Source organism: Neofelis nebulosa, chromosome 2 (assembly GCF_028018385.1).
Source record: "Neofelis nebulosa isolate mNeoNeb1 chromosome 2, mNeoNeb1.pri, whole genome shotgun sequence".
Lineage (NCBI taxonomy): Eukaryota > Metazoa > Chordata > Mammalia > Carnivora > Felidae > Neofelis > Neofelis nebulosa.
In genome coordinates this window covers 101,803,687-101,829,893 of record NC_080783.1, presented here as the reverse complement: position 1 = coordinate 101,829,893, position 26,207 = coordinate 101,803,687, and the positions used below count along the sequence as shown (strand labels likewise).

General features: G+C 51.2%; 2 protein-coding genes across 5 annotated transcripts in view; one reads left to right on the top strand and one right to left on the bottom strand.

The window, feature by feature from the left end:
- CCDC93 (coiled-coil domain containing 93) overlaps window positions 1-5,420 on the top strand; it is a 97,912-nt gene extending 92,492 nt beyond the window's left edge. For all 4 annotated transcript variants that reach the window (XM_058715484.1, XM_058715483.1, XM_058715482.1 and 1 more), the window contains one exon: window positions 357-5,420. In XM_058715484.1, the coding sequence (XP_058571467.1) occupies window positions 357-410 (54 nt within the window). In that variant the 3' untranslated portion in view covers window positions 411-5,420. The remainder of the gene's footprint in view (window positions 1-356) is intronic.
- A 5,499-nt stretch (window positions 5,421-10,919) lies between these two features.
- Window positions 10,920-25,479, bottom strand: LOC131503804 (5-hydroxytryptamine receptor 5B). The gene is made up of 2 exons (XM_058715480.1): window positions 24,296-25,479; window positions 10,920-11,308 (listed from the first exon to the last, which is right to left on the bottom strand). Exons 1-2 carry the CDS (start codon window positions 25,070-25,072, stop codon window positions 10,973-10,975), a joined length of 1,113 nt encoding a protein of 370 aa, XP_058571463.1. The 5' UTR covers window positions 25,073-25,479; the 3' UTR covers window positions 10,920-10,972.
- Between the last annotated feature and the right edge of the window lie 728 nt (window positions 25,480-26,207).

The following is a 26,207-nucleotide window of genomic DNA, read 5'->3' as shown; positions in this document are numbered from 1 at the left end:
CCCCTTTCTTATCGTAGTGGTCCAAGATTAGAACATAAAAGTGTCTGCTTTCTGCTGCTGTCCCCTTGAGCATTTCAGTGACTTCACGAAGTCTTGCGATGACTGTGCCTAATCCTCATCCAGTTCTCAGTCTGACAGCCAAGAAGCCAATTGTCATTATAGTTGTTTTGGCACTGAATCAGGTGCACGTCTCCAGGAAGTTCCGTCGTGCTGGTGGCAGTGTGCAAGGGGGCCGGTTTAGTCAGTCAGTAGCTGTCTCTCCTGGGACTGGGGGAAAGGTAGTAAGACCGTCAGGTTCACGTGGGAGCTCATGTGGTCACCACCTCTCTGCATGCTGTCTCTCTGTTCCTTTCCAGGAGGGCCGCAAGAATGAGGTGCTGCTGTCCAAGGTGAAAGCCAAGGCCTCCTGAAAACTCCCAGACGTCATCGTATGTCATTGTTTTTTGTTTTTTGGGGTTTTTTTAATGCCATATCGACTACAGGCTGGTGAAGTGGTTCCAAACACTACAGTAGAGAGATGCACCTCAACACTCTGGGTACTTCCTTCCTCCCATTTGCTTCCGTTTCATCTCTCTGATGCCGATGGAATCAGACAGTGTGCACCTGACGGCTTGGATAATGCCCGTCGTCCTATGAAGAAATGTGGGCCGTATTTGATCTGTGTCGGTTCAACTTTTGTTTCTCCAGTAACATTGCACATATGAAGGTACCTGTATCTGTATGGACTCTCTGAATAAAAAGGAATTCGTTTGTTCAGCAAATGTTAATTGAGCAAGCAGTGAGAAGTAAACCCTGAGGGAAACAGACGTGTAAAACACAGGCCCTGCAGCTCGGGCGCCAGCAAGGAGCCTGGGGAGCAAACGTAGCCCGCTGGACCCCAGAGCTTGGTCGGCTGAGATTTTTTTTTTTTTTAGTAAACAAAGGCTTTTAGCTGAACGACCAGCCCATGTGAGTGGTGGTCTTGTAGGCCCTTCACTTACCTGTGTGCCTTTTGTTCCTGCCGCCCCCCCCCCCAGATGCCAGCCAGCGGTCGTAATGGTGTAGCAACAAGAACGAGAGCTCAGTGGCCGCCGCTGCTTCTGTTCTTACACAGTACCCAAGTTTACTTCACCAAAAATTGCCAACAGGGGCCTCACACTGAGGACACCTAAATAAGCATGACACCTTCAGACGCTGTTTCTCTCTTGAGTCACGGCCAGATGTGGCTGGTCTTGTGCACCCCCCTCATTAAGAGCACATTCCGTGTGCGCCACATCTGGGCAGATCATGGGCGGATCACAGAGGTGAGACACAGACACACCATTCACTGAGGTCCAGGGCAGCATGTGATAGATCCCAGAGCGACTGGCCATGAAGAGAAACCAGAGGGCGCTGGACGAGGCAGAGCAGTGAGGTGTGCAGAGATCCGGGAGGCTTCGTGGAGGAGGCAGGACGTGGGCTAGGTCTGAACGGAGAGTTGCATGTTAATAGGCAGAGACAGGTGGGAAGGTCAATTTGGATAAAGTACAACTATAGTTAAAAACACGAGAGGGCGCAGGGGGAGTACAAGTGTGTTTCTTGGGAAAGGAGTGGATAGGCCCATCTCTGCAGGAAAGGCAGGCTGGGATCAGCTTTTGGGGGCCCTTGAAGGAGTGGTGGACTTGATCCTCTGAAAACGAGCAGTCCAAACCAGACACGGAGCTCCGCCTGCCCTGGCTGCCCGGGCTCTGGCAGCTCAGTCGTGTTCAGTTAACCCCCGTGTGAGGTTTTCTTCATTCCACATAAACCTTGCACCCGTACTCATCAGCAGGTTTGGACCATGAAACGGAAAAGCTTACACGTGTCAGGCAGGTAGGGCATTCGGGGCAGCCTCAGGAGCACCATGTTTTAGTTCCCTAATGTATGCATTCAGCAGATGTGATGTGGACAGCCTGAACGCTCTCGCGCTGGGTGAACAACACCCGTTGGTGTCTGCGCCAGGGCAGCGAGGCCTGTGTGATGAGGCTGGAGCAACACTGTGTGATCTGACGCTGCCCTGTGCCGAGTGTGCTCTTCCCAGGCCGTGTCTGTCTCCCTCCAGCTGCTCCCTCGGCCGCGGTTATCTGCAGATTGATTTTTGCAAGGGCCCCGTGAAGCTGAAGCAAGTGACACAGCCAGAAAGCAGGTGGCTCTCTGAGGACAGGGGAGGGAGACGGCAGTTTGACTGCACATTGTTTTAGGTTCAGGGAAACATGCGTGTTTTCTTGTCGAGAAGCACGTAGACCCATCCCTGACAACACATGAGCAGTTATGATGTGTGCAAAGGTGATGGGAGGAGGAGTGGGTGGTATTCGGGGGTTCAGTCACCCACCTCTCTGCTGTCGGGGAACGTATGGCACGACTAATCCAAAGCAACTAATAATGCTTTTTAAAAGCGAGGGTGTGTATTGGGCTATGTTTCCAAAAAGTTTCATTTGATTGGGTTTTGGTATGGGGGGTATCAGAAGATCTCTTTTCCCCTTTTAATTCTACAAGACCTAATACAGGTTAGTTCCTATTCCTTGGACGCTTCTGGAGTTAGACCACAGGATCCAGTCTCGAGAACTCCATGTTTGCCACAGATGACCCACAAAGTGCAAATTGTCTTTGTGAGTAATTAGGACACTTAAGCGTGCCTTACAGCCAGGCCTTACAGGTTCAAGTGATGCCCGAGGCCCCCTTCATTTCAGAAGCGACTCAGGGGAGTTCCTCCCAGGACATCTTATGTGCCCAGAGTATGGCTGCGTATTCAGCTAAGCCCACAGACTGTTCTGGAATTTAAAAAAAAAAAAAAAAAAAAAGCAGCAGCAGGGACACATCCTTAAGTTACTTTTATGAAATGAGGAATGAGGTTTCCCCAGGAAGCATTGAGTTGTCCCTGTTCGGCCAGAGCAGTGAGCTTGTTTGGCAGCCTTCCCAGGGCTGGCCGCCGGGTGCCCCGACCTTCTCCGCCAGCCTCTGGGTCAGGGGCTGCCCTCCCCCACGTGCATCGCACGGAATGCACAGGGCTGCCTTGGTTTAAACCCCAAGCAGAGCTGCTGAGCAGTCCAGACTGGAGGACCACAAGGCATCATATCTCTTGTCCTTGGCCCGGATTCGGTCTCAGGGGTCAACTAATTACACTTAGAGGGAGGTGCCGAATGTTAGAGAATGCTGCCCAAACTCCACAGGAGGGTCTGTTTCCGTTTTGAACAGAGAGGGCAAATTCTAAGTTAGGCCTAAGTCCTTGATAGAGCCTCAGGTATACGGTTGTAACTAGGTCCTGGTCCGTTGCCCATGTCCTGCGGGTACCCAGGTCCTGCCACTGTCTCCGGAGTCTGGCAGCAGGCCCGGAAGGCAGAGGGGCTGGTACCGAGAGCAGGCCCCTCTCAGGCCGAGGAAGCGCTCTCTGACCAACGACGTAGCTCTTGAGACTTCCCGAAACCAGGAGCAGAGGATAGGGAAGGCCTCAGGCAGCCCTCTACTACCTCACAAAGCACCGTCCCCACGACCTCAGGCTGAATATTGATGGCCCCAACCACATCTGCAGGGACCAAAGCAGACCTGCTGGAAAAGGCACTTTGGGCAGCAAGCAGTGGCCCGTAAACCTGTGCCGCCTCAATTCCCATCACCTGGGCATGGCCTTGTCCTGCCCTCTGTGCAGGTGACTCACGATCAGTGCACAAGGGAAGTAGACGTTCTAGCAGTAAGCTTTAACGGTTACTTTGACTGGGCCTGAGAGGCAGAGTTGGCTTGAATATGCTTTGAGGAAGAACATTAAGGAAGCACTTTATGATTTACTTGTGGCCGGTGTTGGCTTCAAGGCACAGCAGTACAGTGAAGAACCCCGGCAGGGTGAGGTGCCTGTCGTCTGTCCGTGTGGCTGGGTACGAGTTGGGGGTACCCTATGTGAAGTGTCTTCAGAGCCCCCCAGGCCTTGCCTTAGTCCTTTTCCCCAAGTCCAGAGCATTTCTTCTAAAGCACATGGCGGCAGGCCAAAAACACTGTGTACAAAATCATGTTGTCACGGTCCCCAGTCTTCTCATGAGAAATGTGTAAAAGCATTGGGGGGATCTAGTAGCCGATCTGTGGCTCATTTGACAATGTGAGGAATACTCTGGGTTTTCCACATCAGCCTTACGTCAGTTCCTCAAAGGCGCCAAGCTCACAACCTGCCCGTGGCTCTTGTCCTTGCTGTTGCCTCTGCCTGGACCGCCGTCCACCCAAGATCGCGGGCAGTGGCTTTCCCTGACGGCCCCATCCTCCGCAGACCCGCTCACTGTCGGCCTGCAGCCCTGACCACGTTCTGCCCTCTCCCCTGCCATCTGTCTTGGTGGCACTGTTTGATCTCTCAGTCCTTTGCCAAGTCTGTTGCCTTCCGCCCAGAGTGGAAAAGCAGTGAAAGCCGGGACCTTGGAGTCTCCCCAGAACCTGGCTTGGGCGAATGGCCAGGAAATCCTGGTCGGATAAAAGAGCTTCTCTAACTTGTGACTTTGCATCCCTGTATTAGCAGAGTTCAGACGGAAACTTCATCTGATTTACGCTTAGTTTGAGTACAGGGAGACCATTTGATTCAGCACCTTGAGAGGATCTCTCAGAGTGTGTTTGTCATAGTCTAGCCTCGAAGCTGGGGATGACAGGGGTGTCAGGGTTTCAAACCTTTCAGAGGAATTGCCTTTCACATGTTTTCTCCCCCCATACGGTGGGAGGAAAGTAGAGGGAACATAGTAATTTGAGAGATCAGATCACGCGTAGGCTTGGCTCACGGTATGTCATGAACCTAAAGGTAACTTGACTGGTTGAAATGACTCAGCCGCATGAAGCCAACAAGTGGGGCACAGCGCTGGGATGCCGTGTTGGCAGAAGTAGCAGCCGCACAGCGTCCGTGGAGGGCAGCTGACGGTATCTATGGCAAGTGCCAACGCACACACTCTTTGAGCCAGCGATGCTGCTTCTAGGAGTGTTTCCTACGTACAAGGATTTTCACCGCAGCATTGTTTGGAATAGCAAAGAGTCGGAAACTGCCACCAACATAGGGCCATGGTTAAATAAAGTGTGATGAATCCACACAGTGGGGTGTTCGGTTTATAAGAACAGAGTCGCTCTGTATGCACTGCCATGGGATGATCCCTAAGGTGCATGGTCAAGTGGGGGAAAAGGGGCTCTTGGTGTGCTAGTGTTTGTTTTTGGAAGGAGGAAGAGGATGGAGAAAAATGTGTGTTGATGGGTGTATACGCGTGTGTGCGCGTGCACACATGTATCATGCATACCTGCTCGCCTATGCCTCGAATATCTCTGGGAGGGTGCACGCGAACCTGTCAGCCTTGCTTGCCTCTGGGGAGAGGGGTGGGAATGACTTTTCACTGTATACCTTTTGTACCTTTGGAATTTTATACCATGTACATGTATTATCTATCCAAAAAAATAAAGTTTTTAAATTTTAATTTGGTTTCATTTTCTACAAAATAGCAACACGACAGAAGATTCTTGTTGGGTAAATCTGCTCTCCTTAGGAATTTAAAGCCCTAGCCCAAAGTAATTAATCTCTCATGTTCTTGGGTCTTGGGGGAAATATGGAAGCAAGAAGGGAGCTACCTTCTAGGTAGGACAGCTCTAGGGAGATGGTTCTACTCCAGGTGTGTGTGTGCGTTGGGTGATGGGGAGGGGACAGGAACAGGGAAATGGGACCATGAAGTGGCTGTACCCTGGGAACAGGCCAGGGTGGCTGGAGGATTGCTTCTCTCTCATGAGGGTCACGGCACAGCCCCGTTCCTCTGGCTCTCAGGGTGCGAAAGATGGAGATAGCACCCATGAGTCATGGCCCAAGGGAGCCGTGCCTGCCCCCCCTGGAGACCTGCTGTGGGTGGGCTTTTCCTCACCCCTCTCTCCGGCAGAACTGATTGTGTCCAGCCCCAGGGGAGGAGTCATGACGGCCATTCTCAAATAGACTGTTTCTGTTGGCCAAGAATTTGTTTGCGATGGGCATCTAAGCCCATTTTGGCCCCATCATGCTTAGGGAGGGGAGCTTCCTGCTTGGTGGTCAGATGCATTCGGAGAGCTCGCGTGCTTGCACATTGTTGGGGAAGGACGAGGTGTCTGGAGCAACCTGGGCCATCTTGAGACCGTGAGGAGAGAGAACCCCCACGGACTGAGCTTGGCAGATGGAACAAGACAGGCTTCCTGAAGGCACGGCAGGCCTCTGAACCAACCTGGGGACCCCACACCCCCATATTTCGGGTTCCATGAGAAAAATAACTCCCATTCAACCAACAAATAGTTGAACTTCGACTGGGTCAGGCCCTGGGAATGCAGCAGTGGACAGAGCAGACGAAAGAACGTGCCTTCACTACCCTCCCGTGGGGGGAGCCGCGCAAGGAGGGCAAACCGGGTAGGCCATACTGCATTACTGCCTCAGCATGCTGACTGCGGCCGAAGGCTCGGGAGTGCCTGGCTCGGCAGTGATGGTTGCAGTATTATGAGGAGTTAAGGACCACCCTTACATTCTTCACTGGCTTTTCTTTCTGGAAACTTCACCAGGGCGCCAGTTAATCTGCTGGCTACTGGAGACATCACACCTTGTCAGGGCCGGCCCAGCATCAGCGTCCTGGTGCCATCCAGGCTCACCATAAATGTCACCAGAGCACCTGCTTGCAAAATGCCTCCTGTCCCTCACTGCCTGTTCCATCTCTTAGCCGCCCTAATTTTCTTTTAATTCTATAAACACGTTATTTTGTATGCTTCTGTTTTATTTTTGTCATGCGTAAGCCAGGTGTGGGTTCTATGGCTTAAATGCTATGGGCAGCTACGCTGCTCTGCGTGAATATTGGCAGATATTTGGAAGATAAGGTTTACGTGGTCTCGGCTTGATTCGGGGAAGAAACCATGTTTTGCATTTTCTAGATTTGTGGGCTGTTGGGTTTCAGAAGTTTGAATCGCTATTGTTTTTATGATCAAAACGTCCCATCTGGAAAAAACTTTCTCGGTTGTTTGTCTCTTCTTTCGGGTATCAGTGTTCTCAGCATTAGATAAACACCAACAAACAAACGCACGACCAGGGAGGAAGGGAGCCGCATGGACACCTGTGTGAGGGAGATGCCAGGCAGAGGGAGTCGTGAGGGGAAAGGCCTCAGGGTAGGAGCGGCCGTGTTAAAGAGGAGAAAAGTAGCATACTTTATCCATTACATATGACTACATTATAAAATAAAACGATTGGTTTAGCCACAGCCTTCCTACAAGCCTAGAACTTTGTGAAACGAGATTCTGACATGAAGACACCGTATGATACCTTAATCAGGAAATGAATCCCGACAGGGAAGAGACTAATTCCTCCTACACCCCCCCTACCCCTGTCTTAGTCGTGTTCCTCAGGCAGATTTGAAGCAGAAGAGAAACATGTTTATTTAAGAAGTTCCTGGAATGTTCTTTTTTTTTTTTTTATGTTTATTTTTGAGACAGAGAGAGAGCATGAACGGGGGAGGGTCAAAGAGAGGGAGACACAGAATGTGAAACAGGCTCCAGGCTCTGAGCCGTCAGCCCAGAGCCCGACGCGGGGCTCGAACTCACAGACCGTGAGATCATGACCTGAGCCGAAGTCGGCCACTTAACCGACTGAGCCACCCAGGCGCCCCTGGAATGTTCATTTTAAATCGGATACTTTGCCAATAGACTTATTTCTAATACTCTCACTAAAAGGAATTACAGGTGCATCCTTACATAAAGTCAGTCATCAACTGATCTGTTTCAGAAATCTATGCATTTTGTAATTACAGTGAGTGGTCAGGGAAGGCCTCACTAACTGAAGAGAAGATTCAAGTCTGAAAGGTCCAACAGACGTTGCCACCAAATTAACAAGGAAACAACCTCCGTTTCCAAAGGACTCAACGTACATCATTCCTTCTGCCTGGGATGCTCCCATCATGACCCTGCGTTAAGTCAAAGCCCAGGCCAATGGAACATAATCATAAAGCATCCCACCCAGGCGTAAGAGTAAACAAAACATTCCACAAGTCCCCCGCTCCCGCACCCCACCTCCCACAACCCTCCCTAGATCCTTCCTCTAAGGCTCCTGCCTAGAATCCAACTAGAACGATGCAGGCAGACCCACTAAAGCGTGTGCAGGTCTCATGCTGCAAAATGGGAGCCAACATGGAGACATGGAGTCCAGGCAGACTTCTGTTGGCTTCCCTTCACTGCCCCGTGCTCGGATGCAGGCAGCCCGGGGTCCACACACCGGTTCTGCCAGGTGTTCCTGTGTGACCAGATGCGGGCTACTTCCCCTCTCGGAACGTGGTTAAATGAGAACAATACCTACCTTGAAGGATATATGTAGGATTAAATGAGCATTTATACATGAAACCTACTACAACAGCAACACATGGCAGATGCCCAATAGATGGTACTCTTAAAATTATTCCCGATGGTGTGTTTTATGAAGAGAGAGACAGGGAAGAAGGTCTTTAATGCCGCCTGATTCAGCCAAGAGGGGGAAATCCCCAGTAGCCCCAAGCTTGAGCTCCAGCCTTGTAAAACACAACAATGTGCCTAGTCTTCTCTTCCCTGCCTTGGTTCACGGAGGATTTGAGGTGGCTTTTAGGAAATGCACAGAATATGAGAGGAAAATACAAATCGAACAGAAAACACCAGGATAGGGAAGCCCTAAGTAAACACTGGAATTACAGACTGGCTAGAAACATTAGACACAAATCTAGTTTGTGTAGGTTGCCAGTTCCTACACAGATTCCAAAGTTAGGCCAGAAATTTGGATCTGTTCTTCTTCCTGATCAAGGGAAAAATGCAAACAGTCAAGGAAAAGTCCTCATTATCATAAAAAAAAAAAAAATGGCCTTCACAAAGAATGGAGCAGATGACTACATTTTTATGTGAAATGCATTAACAGGTTTCATAAGACTAGTTCTTGAGGGGCGCCGGGGTGGCTCAGTCAGTTAAGCATCTGACTCTTGATTTCCCCTCAGATCATGATCTCATGGTTTGTGAGTTCAAGCCCCACGTCAGGGTCCGCACTGACAGCACCGAGCCTGCTTGGGATTCTCTCTGTCCCCCTCTCTGCCCCTCCCCTTCTCACTCTCTCTGTCTCTCTCTCAATATAAGTAAATAAACTTCTAAAAAATTTAAAAAGACTATTTCTTGAAGCATCTTCCAATGAAAATAACATTCCAAAATGACTCCAAAAAGGCTGTCGTAGGGACATGCATAGCACCTGTGTGATGGGCCACTCTCCAGCGGCGAAGTAGTAGTGGGACCACAGTCTCTTCCCACACTCCCTTTGGAAGCTCTCACCTGAACGGGGCTGACATGCAGCAAAGCTGGGACTGTGGATCGTCTGAGGTCTTACGGGCCCTCTATCGTAAAAACACTGAGTTCGGTGAACAGGTTGTTTCTGACTCATTCGATGACAGGATCTAATCTCAGTGTGAGCTATTTTTAACCTTTTCTCACAGTGTAAATATTCATATATTTCACTGCACAGTTTGAGTAGAGACTGCTGCCCCCACCCCAGCTGGGGGTGTTATCTAATTTATGCAACACATACCATATTGCCTTTCTAACACTTAAAAAAAAATTCTGAACTCCAAAGCCTGTCTGGACCCAACGATTTTGGAAAAGGCACTGTGGACCTGTATACTCTGATAAACCCCAAAGTACCAAATCCCGAAGAGTATCTACATACCTCAGACATCCAGTGAGCCAATGGCAGAGGGGTCTGTTTTGTGTACATTGAAAAGCATAATCGGTAGGCAGCCAGCACTTCTCCAAAATCAGACGGACTGTGGCCAGCATGACTTGGTCCAGGAATCCCCCTCATCCAGGCCCTCGGACCCCTCCATTCCTGGGCCGCATTTGGTATTTTCAGGAAGGCCAAGATCCACTATGGAAGTTGGGGGGCTGTTGTATCTTGGTTCTACAGTAGGTGTCCCTCTTTCAAAGGCATGTGTGAGTGTGTGTGTGTGATCAATCATACATACGAATGATTCTGAGCCTAGAAATAAATGCTTCAAAAGTATTTTTATTACACATACAAATCCATATGCTGAAGAAGGTGGGAACATTTGTCACAGATGCTCTCCCTTGTACAGAAGCAGAGAAAGGGCCCCACCGGGGTCCTCAACACTGGCGACACGTTGAGATCACTTGGGGAGATTTAAAAAGCACTCGCGCCTGCAATTCATCATGCTCCCCCCACCCCTGAAATGCCTGTTAAATTGGTCCAAAGAACAATCTAAGCACCCAGCAGTGAAATGCCTGTTTAATTGGTCCAAAGAACAATCTAAGCACCCAGCAGTGTCCCTCACTGATGAAAAAGAAAATCATCTGGAGAAGTCAATAACATAAATTGCCAGCCCTCTTCTCTGAAAGTCTCCTTCAGTAGATACGGCTGCACGGGACACTTCTTTTAAAAAATCAAAGTTCAGATGATTCCTGTCTCCCAGACTGGGATACACCACCTTGGAGGGTGGGGAAGAGAAGCGGAATCGGGTGGATAGAGGGTGGGAGAAGGGCTGTTCCACAAACGAGACAGTCTCCTGAGTGGACCCCCAAACAGGCCCCTGGGCTCCGTGCTGCGGGACAACCCCCCCCCACCGGCCCCGCCGGAGAAATAGGGTTTTATGCGAAGGAAAGGCAAGCCGGCTTGGACTCCCCTGTCAGTTTCAGCCGGTCAGCAGTCACTGCCAGGAGCGCTGTCTGAAAAGGATCCCGGGGCAGAGGTCCACTCAGTGGACAGACTGCCGCGATCAATTGGCAGTGTCTGTCACACATCTGGAAGAGGGCACACTGCAGGCTTGCCAGACGCTGTCTTTCTGCAGAGCCCTTGGCGTTGCTGCTCCTCCGGTCCAGGCCCAGCGGTGCGGCTCTCACACGTCAACACCCCGCTTGGCGGGAGAGGCTTCCAGATGACTGGGGTGGGGGGTGGGGGGGAGGCGGGGGTCCTGCCTACCGGCCCACGCCCCCCACCTGCACATCTCTCCAGGCCCCGCGTTCATCTCTGCCTGCTGAAGAGACTCTTGAAGGCGTTGTTGTAGTTCTTGTTAAATGCCGTGTAGATCAGGGGGTTGAAGAAGGAATTGGAGTAGCCGAGCCACAAGAATATGCTTTTCCAAATGGGGGGCAGGCTGCAGGCACAGAGGGGGCTGATGAGCTCCGCCAGGAAGAAGGGGATCCAGCACAGCACAAACACGCCAATGAGAATGCCCACCATCACGGCCGCCCGCTTCTCCTTCTGCTCCCGCCACGAGTCCCCGCTCATCTGAAAGGCCACCACCGGGCGACGACGCGCCGTGAACACCATCTCAGCCTCGTGAGGAGCCTCCTTCACCTTGGGACAAAGGAAATGTGCCGTTAACACCGAAAACCCAACACTGGATGGTAAAGCAACGTGGGGTAGCTCCCGTGCGGCCAACCCCTCCCCCGCAGCCTCATTCAAGACCCATTTATCCATAATCTGTCACAAACGTTCGGTGAAAAGGTTCCTGAGACTGTAGGTTAAACTAAGCCCCGAAGGTTCTTCCGGGAGTGAGAGTGGCGGTCCCCACAATGTCAATATGATATAAACAGAGAGGGAGGCAGTTAAGAGCGGGAGCCTCGTGTCAGACTCTGGCTGGAGTCCCAGCCCCACGGGCCATGTGTGAAGCTGGGTGACGAAAGTCCTCTCCCCGGTAAGGACACCATGGAGGTGAACTGGGAATGTGCTGGGTGTGCCATTCAATGCTCATGGAGTGGGCTGGGTTGGGGACTAGGACCCCAAATAGAACAGCCCTGACCCAGGCCAGGCACCAAGTTCGCAGCTGGAGAGGCAGCCTATAAACCTCAACATTGCAAGAAATTGTACAACTATGTGCTAAATGGATTCAATTCGAATTTGGGGGTACTTCTGTACTGCCTAGCTTTGGGGGCACCTGGGTGGCTCAGTTGGGTGAGCGTCCGACTCTTGGTTTCGGCTCAGGTCATGATCTCACGGTTCATGGGTTCGAGCCCTGCATCAGGCTCTGCACTGACAGCGGGGCTCCTGATTGGGATTTTTCTCTCCCTCTCTCTCTGCCCCTCCCCAGCTTGGTGTCTCTCTCTCTCTCTCTGTCTCTCTCTGTCCCTCACAAAAAATAAATAAATAAGCATAAAAAGTTTTTAATTAAAAAAAAGACAGGGGCGCCTGGGTGGCTCAGTCGGTTGAGCGTCCGACTTCAGCTTAGGTCATGATCTCACAGTTTGTGGGTTCGAGCCCCTCATCAGGCTGTGTGCTGACCGCTTGCTCAGAGCCTGGAGCCTGCTTTGGATTCTGTGTCTCCTTCTCTCTCTGCCCCTCCCCCGCTCACGCTTTGTCTCACTCTGTTTCTCAAAAATAAATAAATGTAAAAAAAAATTAAAAAAAAAAAAGACAGCTGTAAATGCCTTTGTGGTAATAATTCACTACTCTTTAAGGAGTCCCCAGCACAATGTCCACCCTGTCACCCCCATCCTTTGGCTAACTCCTATTTACTTCTTAGGTCTCAGCTTAGAGGCCACCAACCCTCTCAGAGTGGCCTTTGTGACCCTCTAAACTCAATCACATTGTCCTCTTCCGTAGCAATTTGTGTGACTGTGGCTTTTGCATCTGCCCCGCCCCCGCCCCAGTCCAAGCTCAACAAGGGCGGGGACTGTGTCTTCTAGGACTGTGTGCCACCTGCCTGGCAGCAGCAGCCGTGCCTGGCAGGTGCTCCGGGAAACAGCTGCTGCATTAACGAGTGACCATGACAACAGAAGGGTCCGCATCTGCATTTCCCTTCCTGCCCAGATGCTGCCAGCCATGGCCCACCGACACTGGGGGCACCCAGGGGCGGGAGGCTTGGGAGCAAGGGTTGCATCTAGCTTGGACACCGCTGGGAGCAGCTGTGGGGACAGCATCACGGCCGTGGAGCACAATACAGGGCCCACAGCCCATTCGCCGTCTGCTCTCACTGGGTTAGGATGGCCAAAGCCAAGTGCTGCAGGACCCCCCGGGGGGCCTGACCCATGCAAACCTGGGACTCCACCCTGGGAACCACCTTCGAATTCAGTGCCTTCTGCTACTTCCCCCACCACCCCCAGCTCCTTTCGTGGGAAAATCACTACACCGGCCTGGAGAGAGATCACGAAGACGTGGACAAAGAGTCCTTGCCTTTGCCAGCACCCACCTGGCTTCCTGCCCGCTGCCTGGAGAGAGACAATGACAAGGAAAGTGATGGCAGGCAGCATGGGAACAAACAGCATTTCCCCCTCCCCGCCCTGCGCCCCCAGAGCGGCCAGCCAGAACCCCTCTTATGAGCCTTTCCAAGGTTTGCCAGCCCCCCATGGGCAGGTATGAGCCCCATGTCCCCACTCCTCTTCAGAAGAGGTGGTACCCAGAACCCCTCTAATGAGCATTTCCAAGGTTTGCCAGCCCCCCATGGGCAGGTATGAGCCCCATGTCCCCACTCCTCTTCAGAAGAGGTGGTACTGATCGGCTGATTGCCTCTTTTTTTTTTTTTTTTAATTTTTTTTTAACGTTTTATTTATTTTTGAGACAGAGAGAGACAGAGCATGAACGGGGGAGGGGCAGAGAGAGAGGGAGACACAGAATTGGAAGCAGGCTCCAGGCTCTGAGCCATCAGCCCAGAGCCCGACGCGGGGCTCGAACTCACGGACCGTGAGATCGTGACCTGAGCCGAAGTCGGATGCCCAACTGACTGAGCCACCCAGGCGCCCCTCGGCTGATTGCCTCTTGATGGACCACCAAGTCACCAGACAAGTCTGAGCCACAAAACGTGCCTTCCTGAAACCACCTCATGAATATTTAACAGTCTACTAGGGAGGGGATCATGTTATCAGAACAGGAGCGGAAGTGAGAGGTGATGCGTTTGTTTCTCTCCCACGGCGCTCCCGCTCCATCCATAATGGGCACTTTTCCAGCTACTTCTCTGCTGACCTACGCGGCCTCCCAGGCACTGGAGTCCCTCCTCTGGGTAAGGCAAGTTCTAAGTCCTTGTTATGCTGTTGAGGGAATGAAATGGGGTGAATTTTCAGTTCAAAGGGCTCCCGGGGGAAGAGAAACAGAAAAGGCAAGTTTACTGATCAAGGAGGTTTAAAATACCAGGCCTCCAGCGCCGTGGCACCACGTGGCAGAACCCGAGTCTGTCCCGCCTCAGCATCTGTTCGCTAGAAGTAAGCTCACAGCTTTCCACCTGAGCCTGCTGCACTCTGTGCAGAGAGAGAGAGAGAGAGAGGCTGGGAGACCCTGGAATCTTTCCAGAGACAGCTTCAAAGAAACTGAGTCAACCTGGGATGATCCTGGTTGGTGAGGGGACTGGGTAGCTTGGCTCTTCTCATTTGAAATGAGATATCCAAAAGGGGCTAAGGGCAACTCTAGAGAAGTTACTCTAAGACAGACACAATGCTAAACGCTTGTGACGGGTAACTTTAATTCATTCTCACATCAGACTTTCGAGGTATTCATTACTATTATTATCTCCATTTTGGAGTTGAGAAAACACTCTGAGAAGTTACATGCCTTGTCCAAGGTCACCCAGTTGCTTCTTATAAGAGCTGGAAGTCAGACTTGAATATCTGGACCCAGAGACCACACTCTTAATCCCTATATGTTGTTCCGCACGTTTAGTAAACGAGATTGCTCTGAATAGGTTCCGACAGAACCTATCTTAAGGATATTTATGCCTGGAAATGTTTTCAGAACGGACATGAAGGGCTTCCTGGTGATTTCTCTGGCCACCAGCTCTGGGACCACCCCTGAGCTTCTCCATCTCTCCTCTTTGGTCTTCTCTCTCCTCAACCTCCTCACCCCAACTTCCCTCTACACCCCTGTCTGAAAACTGACCATCTGGGCTTTAGAGGCCTCTGACCTCTGGTTAGAAATCCGCTCATGTGCAGACAAGAATACGGGCTGGTGAAAGCATATGGTCAGTGGGTCCTGCTGAAAAAGGAAAGGTGCTCTCAATACACAGAAGTTTGGGCACATCAAATGCCATGGCCAAGGCCACGCAAGCAGGGCAAAATGCCAGACCTTCCCGGCTCTTGACAGTTGTCTGGTACGCGGCTAGGCGGTTCCACACACTGTCTTATTCAGCAATGACAGCGACCAGTAAGGAGGGGATGAGGAAACCGAGGCTCAGAGCAAGTTAGTGATTAGACAGGATTACCATCCGAGCCCCCACTTCTACATCTGTAACCGTGAAGAATCTTGTCTGTACTGTAGGCCTAGTGTGAGGATCACAATGAGGCACGGTGCATAGTAGGACCTCATAAATGTCAGCCTCCTGTCCCCTTGTTCCTTCCTTCTCCTCTAATAAAAAAAAAAAAATTCTAGTGGGGCACCTAGGTGGCTCAGTCGGTTAAGTGACTGACCAGCTCAGGGCACGATCTCACAGTTCATGGGATTGAGCCCCGAGTCGGGCTTTGTGCTGACAGCTCTGAGCCTGCTTCCAATTCTCTGTCCTCCCTCTCTCTTCCCATCCCCCACTCACATCCTGAGACTTCGGCTCAGGTCATGATCTCATGGTCCAATGGTTCGAGCCCCACGTCGAGCTCAGTGCTGACAGCTCAGAGCCTGGAGCCTACTTCGGATTCTGTGTCTCCCTCTCTCTCTGTCCCTCCTCTCTTTCTCTCAAAAATAAATTTAAAAAAATTTTTAAAAATTCCAGCTGCTGGGGCTCCTGGGTGGCTCAGTCGGTTAAGCATCTGACTTTGGCTCAGGTCATGATCTCACAGTCCATGGGTTCGAGCCCTGCATCAGGCTCAGTGCTGACAGCTCAGATCCTGGAGCCTGCTTCGGATTCTGTGTGTGTCTCTCTCTCTGCCCCTCCCCTGCTCATGCTCTGTGTCTCTCTGTCTCTCAAAAACAAATTTTAAAATTTTTAAAAAATATTCCAACTGCCACAGAAAGAACCCACAAACATTTTTCATCCTCTAATGTTGTTAACTCAACATCCTAACAAGGAACAGGAGAGGAAAGCAGAAAGAAGCATTGTCCCAATCACTTGTGGAACAAACACCAGTTGGTGCTGTGACCCCACGGGTAGGATAAGAGTCTCCATGAGGCAGGTGTCGGGGCGGCCATGCTAATCCCAGTGGTGAATCAAGGCCTACGGCCTCTGAGCGAAGAGAGAGGGCATAGAGAGTTTCCTGGTTCGGGCTGAAGGCACCCCGGATCGTAAGTGGAACCCCCTGTTTCTAACCAGAGCTCGGCAGGTCAGGACCAAGAATGCCTGGGGCTCCAGTCTCTCTGCCCCGGGGTCCACGGGGCACACCAAGCTCCCCACTGCATTTCCCAAAGGCACACCAAGGACATGACTAGCCAAAATAGCCCCTCAACATGAACAGAAACTGTCTAGCTTGTCTGACAACCTAGAGCAGCAAATGTTCTCGGCTGCTTCTCTGGTGGAAAAAAAAAAAAAAAAGAAGAAGAAGAAAGAAAGAAAAAGAAGAAAAGAAACAAAGAAAGAAAGAAGAAAGAAAGAAAGAAAAGAAGGAAGGAAGGAAGGAAGGAAGGAAGGAAGGAAGGAGAAAAGGAAGGAAGGAAGGAAGGAAGGAAGAAAGGAAGGAAGGAGAGAGAGAGAGAGAGAAAGAAAGAAAGAAAGAAAGAAAGAAAGAGAGAGAAAAAGAAAGAAAGAAAGAAAGAAAGAAAGAGAGAAAAAGAAAGAAAGAAAGAAAGAAAGAAAGAAAGAAAGAAAAGAAGAAAGGAGGAAGGAAGAAAGGAAGGAAGGAAAGAGAGAGAAAAAGAAAGAAAGAAAGAAAGAAAGAAAGAAAGAAAGAACCAAGAAAGAAAGAAAGAAAGAAGAAAGGAAGGAAGGAAGGAAGGAAGGAAGGAAGGAAGGAAGGAAGGAAGAAAAAGAAATTAAGGAAGTTTTCTTGTAAAAAATAAATAAATAAAAGCAGAGCATGCTAGGCTTGAAAAAAATAACCTTTCCTTCAGTGTAATTCTATTTGTAATAGAGTATAGTTTTGCTGAGCTCTTGGGTGTGATCATAACAGAAGGTACAACTGCTATCATTCTTGTTTTTGGAGAACGTGGATTTTTGTGGAGAGGTTGGTCACTGTGGTTTGGCTAAGAATCCACTGGAGTCCATGCTGAGAAGGAGAATATAGCTCTGTTTTCAGCTCTAATATCATCTGATCTGAAGTCATCCCCGCTTTACGAGTGGATGCCAATGGAAGGGCCTCTGTTGAGGCAAGAGTTCACCCCTGAAATCCTTGGGACCCCAGGACAGAGAGGCCTGGAATGGTGGGGTGGGGAGGAGGGAAGGGGTAGAGGGAGAAATGGAGAGAAGGGAGGTTTTGCCTTTTGCACATGTACTGTCAACCCTCAGTGTTCCGATGTACCCCCCTGGGGGCCACACCCTGATGACTACAGCCCTGCCTCAGAGAGTCACAGTTCCCACTGCACTGTAGGTTCCATCCCTCAAGAGGGCCAGCTGGGAGCAAGGCTCAGTATCACTCTTCAGAGATGGGCTTCAGGGAGCGCCCTATGCAAAATGGCTGACTAAGCACCTACATACCTTTCTGGGCAGCAAGTCCAAAGCTTTCTTGAATTTTCAAGTCATCTGTGACCTACCAGAAGGTTAAGAACCATGGAGTTCTGATCTCAGTGTTCCACTGAGAAGCTCAACCTTCTCCAGGAACTACACGGATTTAAGAAGCAGCTCATTGCAAGGTCATTGGTGAAGACACACGGTGCCTGCACCATATTTGCCTATGCCCCCTTCATTTCCCCTTCTCCCCCTGCACTCTTCCTCAATGATCCAACCAGAGAGAAAAGAGAAACGGAAGTAGACGTACAGAGATAGGATGAATGTGATGATGTAAGGAGAACAAAGGAGAAGTTTATAGAAAGTGGAAGGCCAGGGACATTTCTAAAGGGGTCTAGAAAATGCTCCCTGGCAATTCCAAGTATTTCTGAAAACAGACTATTAGGTACCCATCTTAAAGGAATCAAACCATAAACCAGATTTTTGATTACCACTGATACGATTTGATTCATAAAATGTACTTTCCTAAAGTTAAAATAATCTTGCAGTCTGGAATGGAATGTGTTTGAGCCCACAAGTTCTTTTAATAGACAGAGTCAGAACGAGGGCGACGTCCTCTTCCCGGACCCGAGCTCTGACAAGAGCAAAAGCCCACCAGCAGCTTAGTCTTTGGGATGGTCTGGTGACAACTAAACATTGGACAAAGGACAAAAACAAAAGGGGCTCTGTGCAGATTTCAGTCACTCAAGGCTCACGTACTGTATGCTTACAGCACACAGACCTGCTTATATTAATACAATTAACTTAAAGAGGCAAATATTTTATAATATAACATTAGCTAACACTCAGATCCAAGTTGTCATAAACCCCACAGCTCAATACTACACATTTATTTTGCCTTTTGCAGTTTACAAAGTGCTTTCCCCTTTATTATCCAGTCTCTCAGGACCATTGTATTCTGGACAGACTTCTAGCAGAGCACCTATAAGAGTTTATTCACTTTTTAATGCTATGGTTATAGTCTACTAACACTAACCCCTGGAGAACAGAGGTCTTGCTTGCGCATTCCTTGAACCTTCGGAAGCTACCGCACTGCCTGATATATAGGTCAGCAATAGTCAATCAAGTAATTTTGAGCACCATCTGTGTGGTGCTCAATTACACAGATGGTGGTGGTTTTAAAATCTGTCCACAAGTTTCCTGACACTTCTCCAAAGGTAGAGCTTAATTCCCCTTCCGTTGAGTGTGGGCTGGAGTTAGCGACTCACTTCTAGTAAATAGAATATACGGGAAGTGATTGCCTGTAACTTCTGAGACTAGCTCATAAAAGGCATTGCAGTATCTTCCTTGCTGAGCTCTCTTGGAATAGAGGAAGCCAGCTGCCATATTGTGACAACACTCAGGCAGCCTTATGGACACCTCCTGCTAACGGCCATGTGAGTCAGCCATCTTGGAAGGAGAGTCTCCAGCCCCGGTCAAGCCTTCGAATGACTTCTGCCCCGTCTGACATCTTGGCCACCACCACAAGAGCCCTTCGGTCCAGAAGGTCGAAGCCATTCCCAAGCCTGACCCACAGAAACGGTGAGTTAATACATGTTTGTTGTTTTACACTCCTAATACATGTTTGTTGGGCTATGTTACTCCAGCAAAAAGTAACTCTTCTGCCTAGGATGGTGAGTAATAGAAATAAAGAGGACTAAGATAGGAATTCATTGTTTATAACTTACAGGGGGAATTTTAAAAAATAATAACAAAGATAATACAGCAGCTGTCATGGATGGTTTACCGTTTTCAATACTCCATATACACCATTATCTCATTTACTCTTCACAAGAATATTATGAGGCAGGCAGCAGTATTTCCTTTTTACCTAAATACAGCCTTAGATTAAGTCACTCAGCTGAAGTGCTAATAAGTCGCACACAAAGAACTGAAAACCAGGTCTCCTTGCTTCCAAATCCCATGCTCTGAACCACTGTGCACGGTCTCCCACCGCGTGTTTATTGACTGAGCGAATGAGTGAAAGGTATCACCCAGGGTGGCGTTATCACATCCCTAAGCCTCAGGCATCTTTGCTTCTGTGGGCCCTTCCCCCATTAAGAAGTATTAAAAATTATATTTTATGACTATATTATTAGAAAGACTAACATAATCGAGGCTGGACACATTATTATATATTCATTGCTGCGATATTCATTGTCCCCGTAATTTTATTTTATTTTTTTAATTTTTTTTTCAATGTTTTTTATTTATTTTTGGGACAGAGAGAGACAGAGCATGAACGGGGGAGGGGCAGAGAGAGAGGGAGACACAGAATTGGAAACAGGCTCCAGGCTCCGAGCCATCAGCCCAGAGCCTGACGCGGGGCTCGAACTCACGGACCGCGAGATCGTGACCTGGCTGAAGTCGGACACTTAACCGACTGCGCCACCCAGGCGCCCCTGTCCCCGTAATTTTAAAGGAAATTAAAAGTAAACCCAGTTCCGTGGGCCCCGAAAAGTATGGTGCCTCCGGGTGGCGTGCCTACTTTGCCTAATGAACAATTAGACCCTGGTATCAACTTGTATACAACAATCAAACAATTGAAAAGAAAAAAACTTATTTTTATAGAATTTGTTTATAGAATTTTATTTATTTTGAGAGCGAGAGTGGAGGAGGGACAGAGAGAGAGGGAGAGAGAGAGAGAGAGAGAGAGAGAGAGAGAGAGAGAGAGAGAGAGAATCTCAAGCAGGTTCCACTCTGTCAGTGCAGAGCTCCATGCAAGGCTCAAACCCAGAAGCTGTGAGATCATGACCTGAGCTGAGATCAAGAATCGGATGCTTAACCGACTGAGCCACCCGGGTTCCCTGAAAAAAAGAAAAACTTTTTGATGTCACATGTTGAAAGGCAGATAAATAATCCCCATTGATTCTGCTTTTTTTTCTCCTAAACAGAAAGGGCACAGGGCAGTAGGAAACGATCACAACGCATGGGGGTTGCTCTGTGGGGAGCAGAATATACTGTATATGCGGTGCTCAGTCTAGAAAGCGGAAAGAAAGGATGTCAAGGTAGGAATGAAGCCTGCCTCCTGAGAGAAGCCGGCAGTGCCTCTGTGCTCAGCTGTTCTGGAACGAACAGAGTCCCGTGCACAGTTTTGAGATGCTGCTCCCATACCCCACCTTGACTGGGATACGACTGCCTCATTCCTATGAAGGTTAGATGCTGTGGGCAGTGGGGCAGCGCTCGGCAGTTAAGTCCCCAGAAGTGCACGGAGGAATGACAAAGTAAAGAACGGTGACTTGAGGTCTGCGACCAGCCTCAGCTTCTCCACTCCATAACTCTGTGGTCTTAGATGACCTAACTTTGTGGCAGCTGAGTTTTATCAACTGGAAGCTGAGGGCTGGTGGCAAAGATAGCTCTCACCAAATATCCCTAGGCTCCCCTGGATTTCACAGCCAGTGGACCGAGAACAGAACCGACATGTGTCCACTTGAGGGTAAGGCAGGTAAAAGCTGCTGTATTTCCATATATCTCTTCCCCTCTCACAGCAACCTTGGAAGCCGCCGACAGAGACTTTAGGCCAACCTGGCTGGGCCATGATGCTTAAATAAGAAGATGAAGAGAAAGCATCAAAACAGTGTCCAGAAGAGGGGACTGACTTAATAACCACTGGTTTCTGTCTCTACTGTCAAAAACTGCATTTGTTCCCTCAAAGAATTAAGCCACTGCCCAGGAACTGTGGCTTGGCCCTTTCTGATAATATTTCAATGTTGGGACCTGGCCACAGAATTCCAAAGAAGAGGAGGGATGTACACAGCCCTGTTACCAGAGGCCCTCAGCCTTCCTAAGTGCCTCTATCACCCATAGAAATCAGTACCGACATGTCGGAGTGCAGGAAATGGCAGGTGATAGGGGTGGAGAAGGTAGAGAGAGAGTATTCCTGGCATATTTTTTTTTTAATTTCTGTTTGGGGGTCTTAATACTAGAAAGCTTGAATCAGCAGCATTTCCCAGGCATTTGCATGAGGGCTGGCTGAAGCCTAAAGACGCAGGCTGCTCTCCAACACCCTCACATCTACAATCTCAGCATCACGGGACTCAAGACCCCCAGGCCTGGCCTAGACTGATACCAGAGAACTTGCAGCACCCAAAGCAGGGAACCGGGTTGGCAGGGGGCCCACTGCAAGTGGAAAATCACAATACTTCGCCCTGCCCCCCAGAGCTCCTCCTCCCCACCCACAGGCCACCCCGGATTGGCCAGGCTCCTGTTCACTCACTTCTTCTCGGTATCACCTGCTGGAACCGGGTCTGTCAAAAATAAACACCAAACCCTGTCTTGGCAAGCCTTTCTGGCGTCCATTTCACCATGATTTCTCTAGGTGCACGTTGGATTAATGTAGCTATTAAAAGTCAGCCCTACCTCGCAATCAGACAGAAAAGCTATAATCACCCCAGGCATTTCCAAAGGACCTTTCAAAGAACATCATTAATTCTGAACAAAGCTCTCCCCTACCAACACTTTCCAATTATAGTCTTGACATTCCTATTTTATGCTACAAAATCTCTCTGCCATTTAATGGAGAGGGGGGAAAAAAGCCTGCTTTTTAAAACACATATGTTTGAGTAGCCTACGTATCTGAGTTAACTTTCCAAAATTAAAACACAACTAACAATAGAAAACTCACTGTCCCTTTCCTCCCCCCCACCCCCATCGGAAGTCCTTCCTTGGCCATAGGCAGTAGCCCTCCCCCCCCCCCAACCCGCCCCCTCCACTATCCATGGTTTCAGCTTTCTGAAGTTTCAGTTATCTGAGATCAACCACAGTCTGGAAGCAGATGACCCTCTTGATTTTTCCGGGTCAACAGGAGCCTAACACTATGTCACAATGCCTACATCATCATTTCACTTCACCCCATCTGGTAGGCATTTTACCATCTCACATCATCACAAGAGGAAGGATGGGTATAGTAAAATATTCGGAGAGAGAGGCTGCATTCACACAACTTTTATTGTTATAATGTTATAATGTTCTATTTTATTATTATATATATTATGGGGCACCTGGGTGGCTCAGTCGATTAAGCATCAGACTTAAGCTCAGGTCGTGATCTTGTGGTCAGTGAGTTCAAGCCCCAGGTCGGGCTCCGTGCTGACAGCTCAGAGCCTGGAGCCTGCTTCAGATTCTGTGTCTCCCTCTCTCTCTGCCCCTCCCCCACTCATGCGCGCGCGCGCGCGCGCGCGCACTCTCTCTCTCTTTCTCTCTCTCAAAAGATAATAAACATTAAAAAAAAATTTAGGTGTGCCTGGATGGCTCAGTGGGTTAAGTGTCTTGACTTCAGCTCAGGTCATGATCTCACGGTTTGTGAGTTCGAGCGCTGTGTTAGGTTCTGTGCTGACAGCTCAGATCCTGGAGCCTGCTTCGGATTCTGTGTCTCCCTCTCTCTCTCTCTCTGCTCTCCCCCTCCCCCCCCCCCAGCTCGCATGGATGTGCATGCACTCTCTCTTTTGAGAAATGTTAAAAAAAAAATGTAGGTATGTTGCTATCCCTGTGCCTAGTTTATAAATTAAAATCTATCTTAGGCATGTATAGGAAAAGACCAGTATACATGGTTCAGTGCTATCTAAGGTTTCAGGCATCCATGGGGGGCCTGAAAGGTATCCAAGCGGGGCGGGGTGGGGGGAGGGCTTGGAAGGTATCCCTGTGGACAAAGGGCAACCACTCTATTGTATTTGGGAAGGGGCAATAAGTCCTGTTTTTATTCTCCAGGACTTTGAGCCTGCCCCACCCCCCACCCCTTAACAGGGAAAGTCTGGGGCTTGCAGGGTGAGGAGGGAGCTGACTCTACTAGATCCCGGCCCAAAGGCAGAAAGGTCCAACTTTAACTACAAGCAGAGAAGTTCTGCCAAATGCACAGCCCTGCATCTCATTCATTTTCAGGTCCTGCCCAGTGCACACGGCCTGGCCGGACCTCGTTGATCTCTATTCTGCCGCCCCGTGTGCCTGGCACCTCACGTTCTTCATCTCATGTGATCCTTTCTCACCATGAAGTAGGAATGAACTTGTTTAAAGATATGGGAAAGAGGCCCACAGACATTAAGGAACCGCCCCCAATATCCCAGCTGAGGTTTGAACTCACGGTTCTATGTCGTTCGGAAGTCACTAGAGAAAAGCACTGAGGTTGGGGTAGTGAAAGGAAAGCGACGCTTGGGTTCTGTTTTAAGCTCACTTCCCTCTTTGGCACGGAGCTGGCTGATAGAGTTGGAGATTTAGTGTCTGGACTGCAGAGCACGGACCAGGGTGTGGTGGGGACGAAAAATACAGGAATGTGCTCATCTGCTGGACGCACATTTCCAGCCCGCCGCAGTCCCGCTCTGTTTAGTCGGGACCGGGAAGCTGGCGGCTGCACGATTCACACGGACACACACAGTCACTCCCCCGGAAAGCACCCGAGGGCGAGGCCGATCGGTGTGCCCTCACTATTGCCCCAACACGCTGCCCCTGCGAGCCCCCCTCAGCTTCGTGGATTAGCGGTGGGAGCGCCCCCGCCAGCCCCAGTGTGCGGGTGGGGGAACCCCTTCCCCCGCGCGTCAGGTCCGCAGGTGGCCAACCGGTGCGCGCCTGGGGCAGGCGATGCGCCCCTCCGCGCGCGGTCCAGGAGAGCAGATGGCAAACTCCCTGTGCGCTCCAGGTGCGCTGGCGGCCAGCCTGGCGGCCAGCCTTCCGGCGCGCCCCCCAAGTGTGCAAGCTTCCGCCGCCAACTCTCCCCGTAGCCGAGCTGCGTCCCCACCCAGCGACCCCCTCCTCCAGCCCCCCCCCCCCCCCCCCCCCCGTGCCGCAGCATGCTCGCTCCTCACCTGCACCTTGGCCGGCAGCGGCAGCACAGCCCTGCGGCGGCGGCCGAAACGGAACTTGGCCGCCTTGTAGATCTTCCAGTAGACGAAGAGCACCACGCCAAGCGGCAGGTAGAAGGCACCGCAGGTGGAGAAGACGGCGTAGGAGGGTTCCTGGCTCACCTGGCAGCGCTGGCGCCGTGGGTCGTACGCCTCGCCCCAGCCAAAGAGCAGCGGGGCCAGGGCGATGAGCGCCGAGAGCGCCCAGGTGAGCGCGATCATGAGCGCGGAGGCGCGGCGGCGGGTGCGCAGCGTGTACTGAAGGTGGCGAGTGATGGTCCAGTAGCGGTCCAGGGCGATGGCCGCCACGTTCCAGATGCTGGCGGTGCAGCACAGCACGTCGAAGGAGATCCACACGTGGCACAGGCTCCGGCCCAGCAGCCAACGTCGCCCGGCCGACAGCTCGCTCACCAGGCTCAGGGGCATCACCAGCGCGGCCACGAGTACGTCCGACACGGCCGTCGAGGCCACCAAGTTATGAGGCACACGATGGAAGGCGCGGACGCGCAGGATGGTGACCAGAACCAGCAGGTTCCACAGGAAAGTGGCCGCGATCAGCAGCACCAGCAGCGTCACCACCAGCACCGTGAAGACGGAGAAAGGCGGCTCGCGGCCGGGCAGGGCGGCCCCGCCTGGGGTCGACCCAATGACCCCGCCGGGGCTTGGGCTGAAGCTGCTGGCCTCGGATCCCAGGGGCAGGGAGACGCCGGTGGCGGCCACCGTGAGGTTAGCTGCTTCCATGGCGCGCGGCGCGCGGGATCTTGGTTTCCCGGCAGGGGACACACGCGCGCGGCCGGGGGCTCGGTGTGGACCGGGCGGGTGGGGGCGTGGAAGGGGTCGCCGCGTGCCCTGGGAGGACAGAGCGGGGTCCAGGTCGCCCCACCCTGTCCCTCTTTGGGCCGCAGCCCACGCTTTGGCTCCTCTGTCTGGAGCCCTCGTGGACCTCTTTTCCAGTGAAAGAAAAAAGAGTGGGACCCCTCTGGAGTCCAGCTCAGCTCGGCGCGCCAGTCCCTCCCACCTCTCTGCGCCGTCCCCGGGGCAACGGGCTGTCACAGGGCTGGGAATCCGGGAGCGCCGCGGAGTGTCCGCGCGCAGGGGCGGGTTTGGAGAGTTGCCCCCTCCCGCAGCCGGCCGCGGCAGGAGCCTGGCTGCAACCGGGTGGGCGGGTGGGGGTGGCCTGAGGGCCCGCCAGCACCAGCCAGGCCTTCACGCAGCCTCACCGACCCCCACCCCCACCCCTCCGCCGGGCGGAGAGAACCCTAACTGCGGTTGTCTCCGGAGAAGGTTCATGATCGCGCAGCAATGCCGCAGCCACCACCTTCTCGGATCCCTGGGATCCGAGACAGAGAGACAGAGGCGCCCACCCTCTCTCCTGGCGAGGAGGAGTTCTGGTTTCCTCCAATGACGATCCTACGTATACCTGAACTAGGTACCGAGGTACAGACAACAGCAAGCCCCTAAAGCCGGCTCCACTCGAAGCACTTCTGACCGGCAGGGGCTTCACGGTGCCTTGAGAAGTTCACTCCGGGAAGAAAGGACGCTACTTCTAGGCAGTTTGGCAGGGGGCCCCAACGGGGAGCGTTTGCAACCTGTCCCCTGACCCCAACCCTGCCCACCAACACCTGTCCGCCGGCCTCAACCCTGCGGCCATATCCCTGTTTGTCCTTCCCTCCCTGCCCTTTGCTGTTGCTGACATCCCTGACCACACTCTGTCTTCCAGGCTAAGGCTGGGGTTATTTTTGTTGACCTGTGAGCAAAGGTAGACACCGATTAGAAAGGTGAAATCACCCTAACCTTCCACCCCACCCCGCCCCCCATTTTCAGTCTCATGCTTTTGAATAATAGTTCAACAATAATTAAATCAACCCAGTGCGGG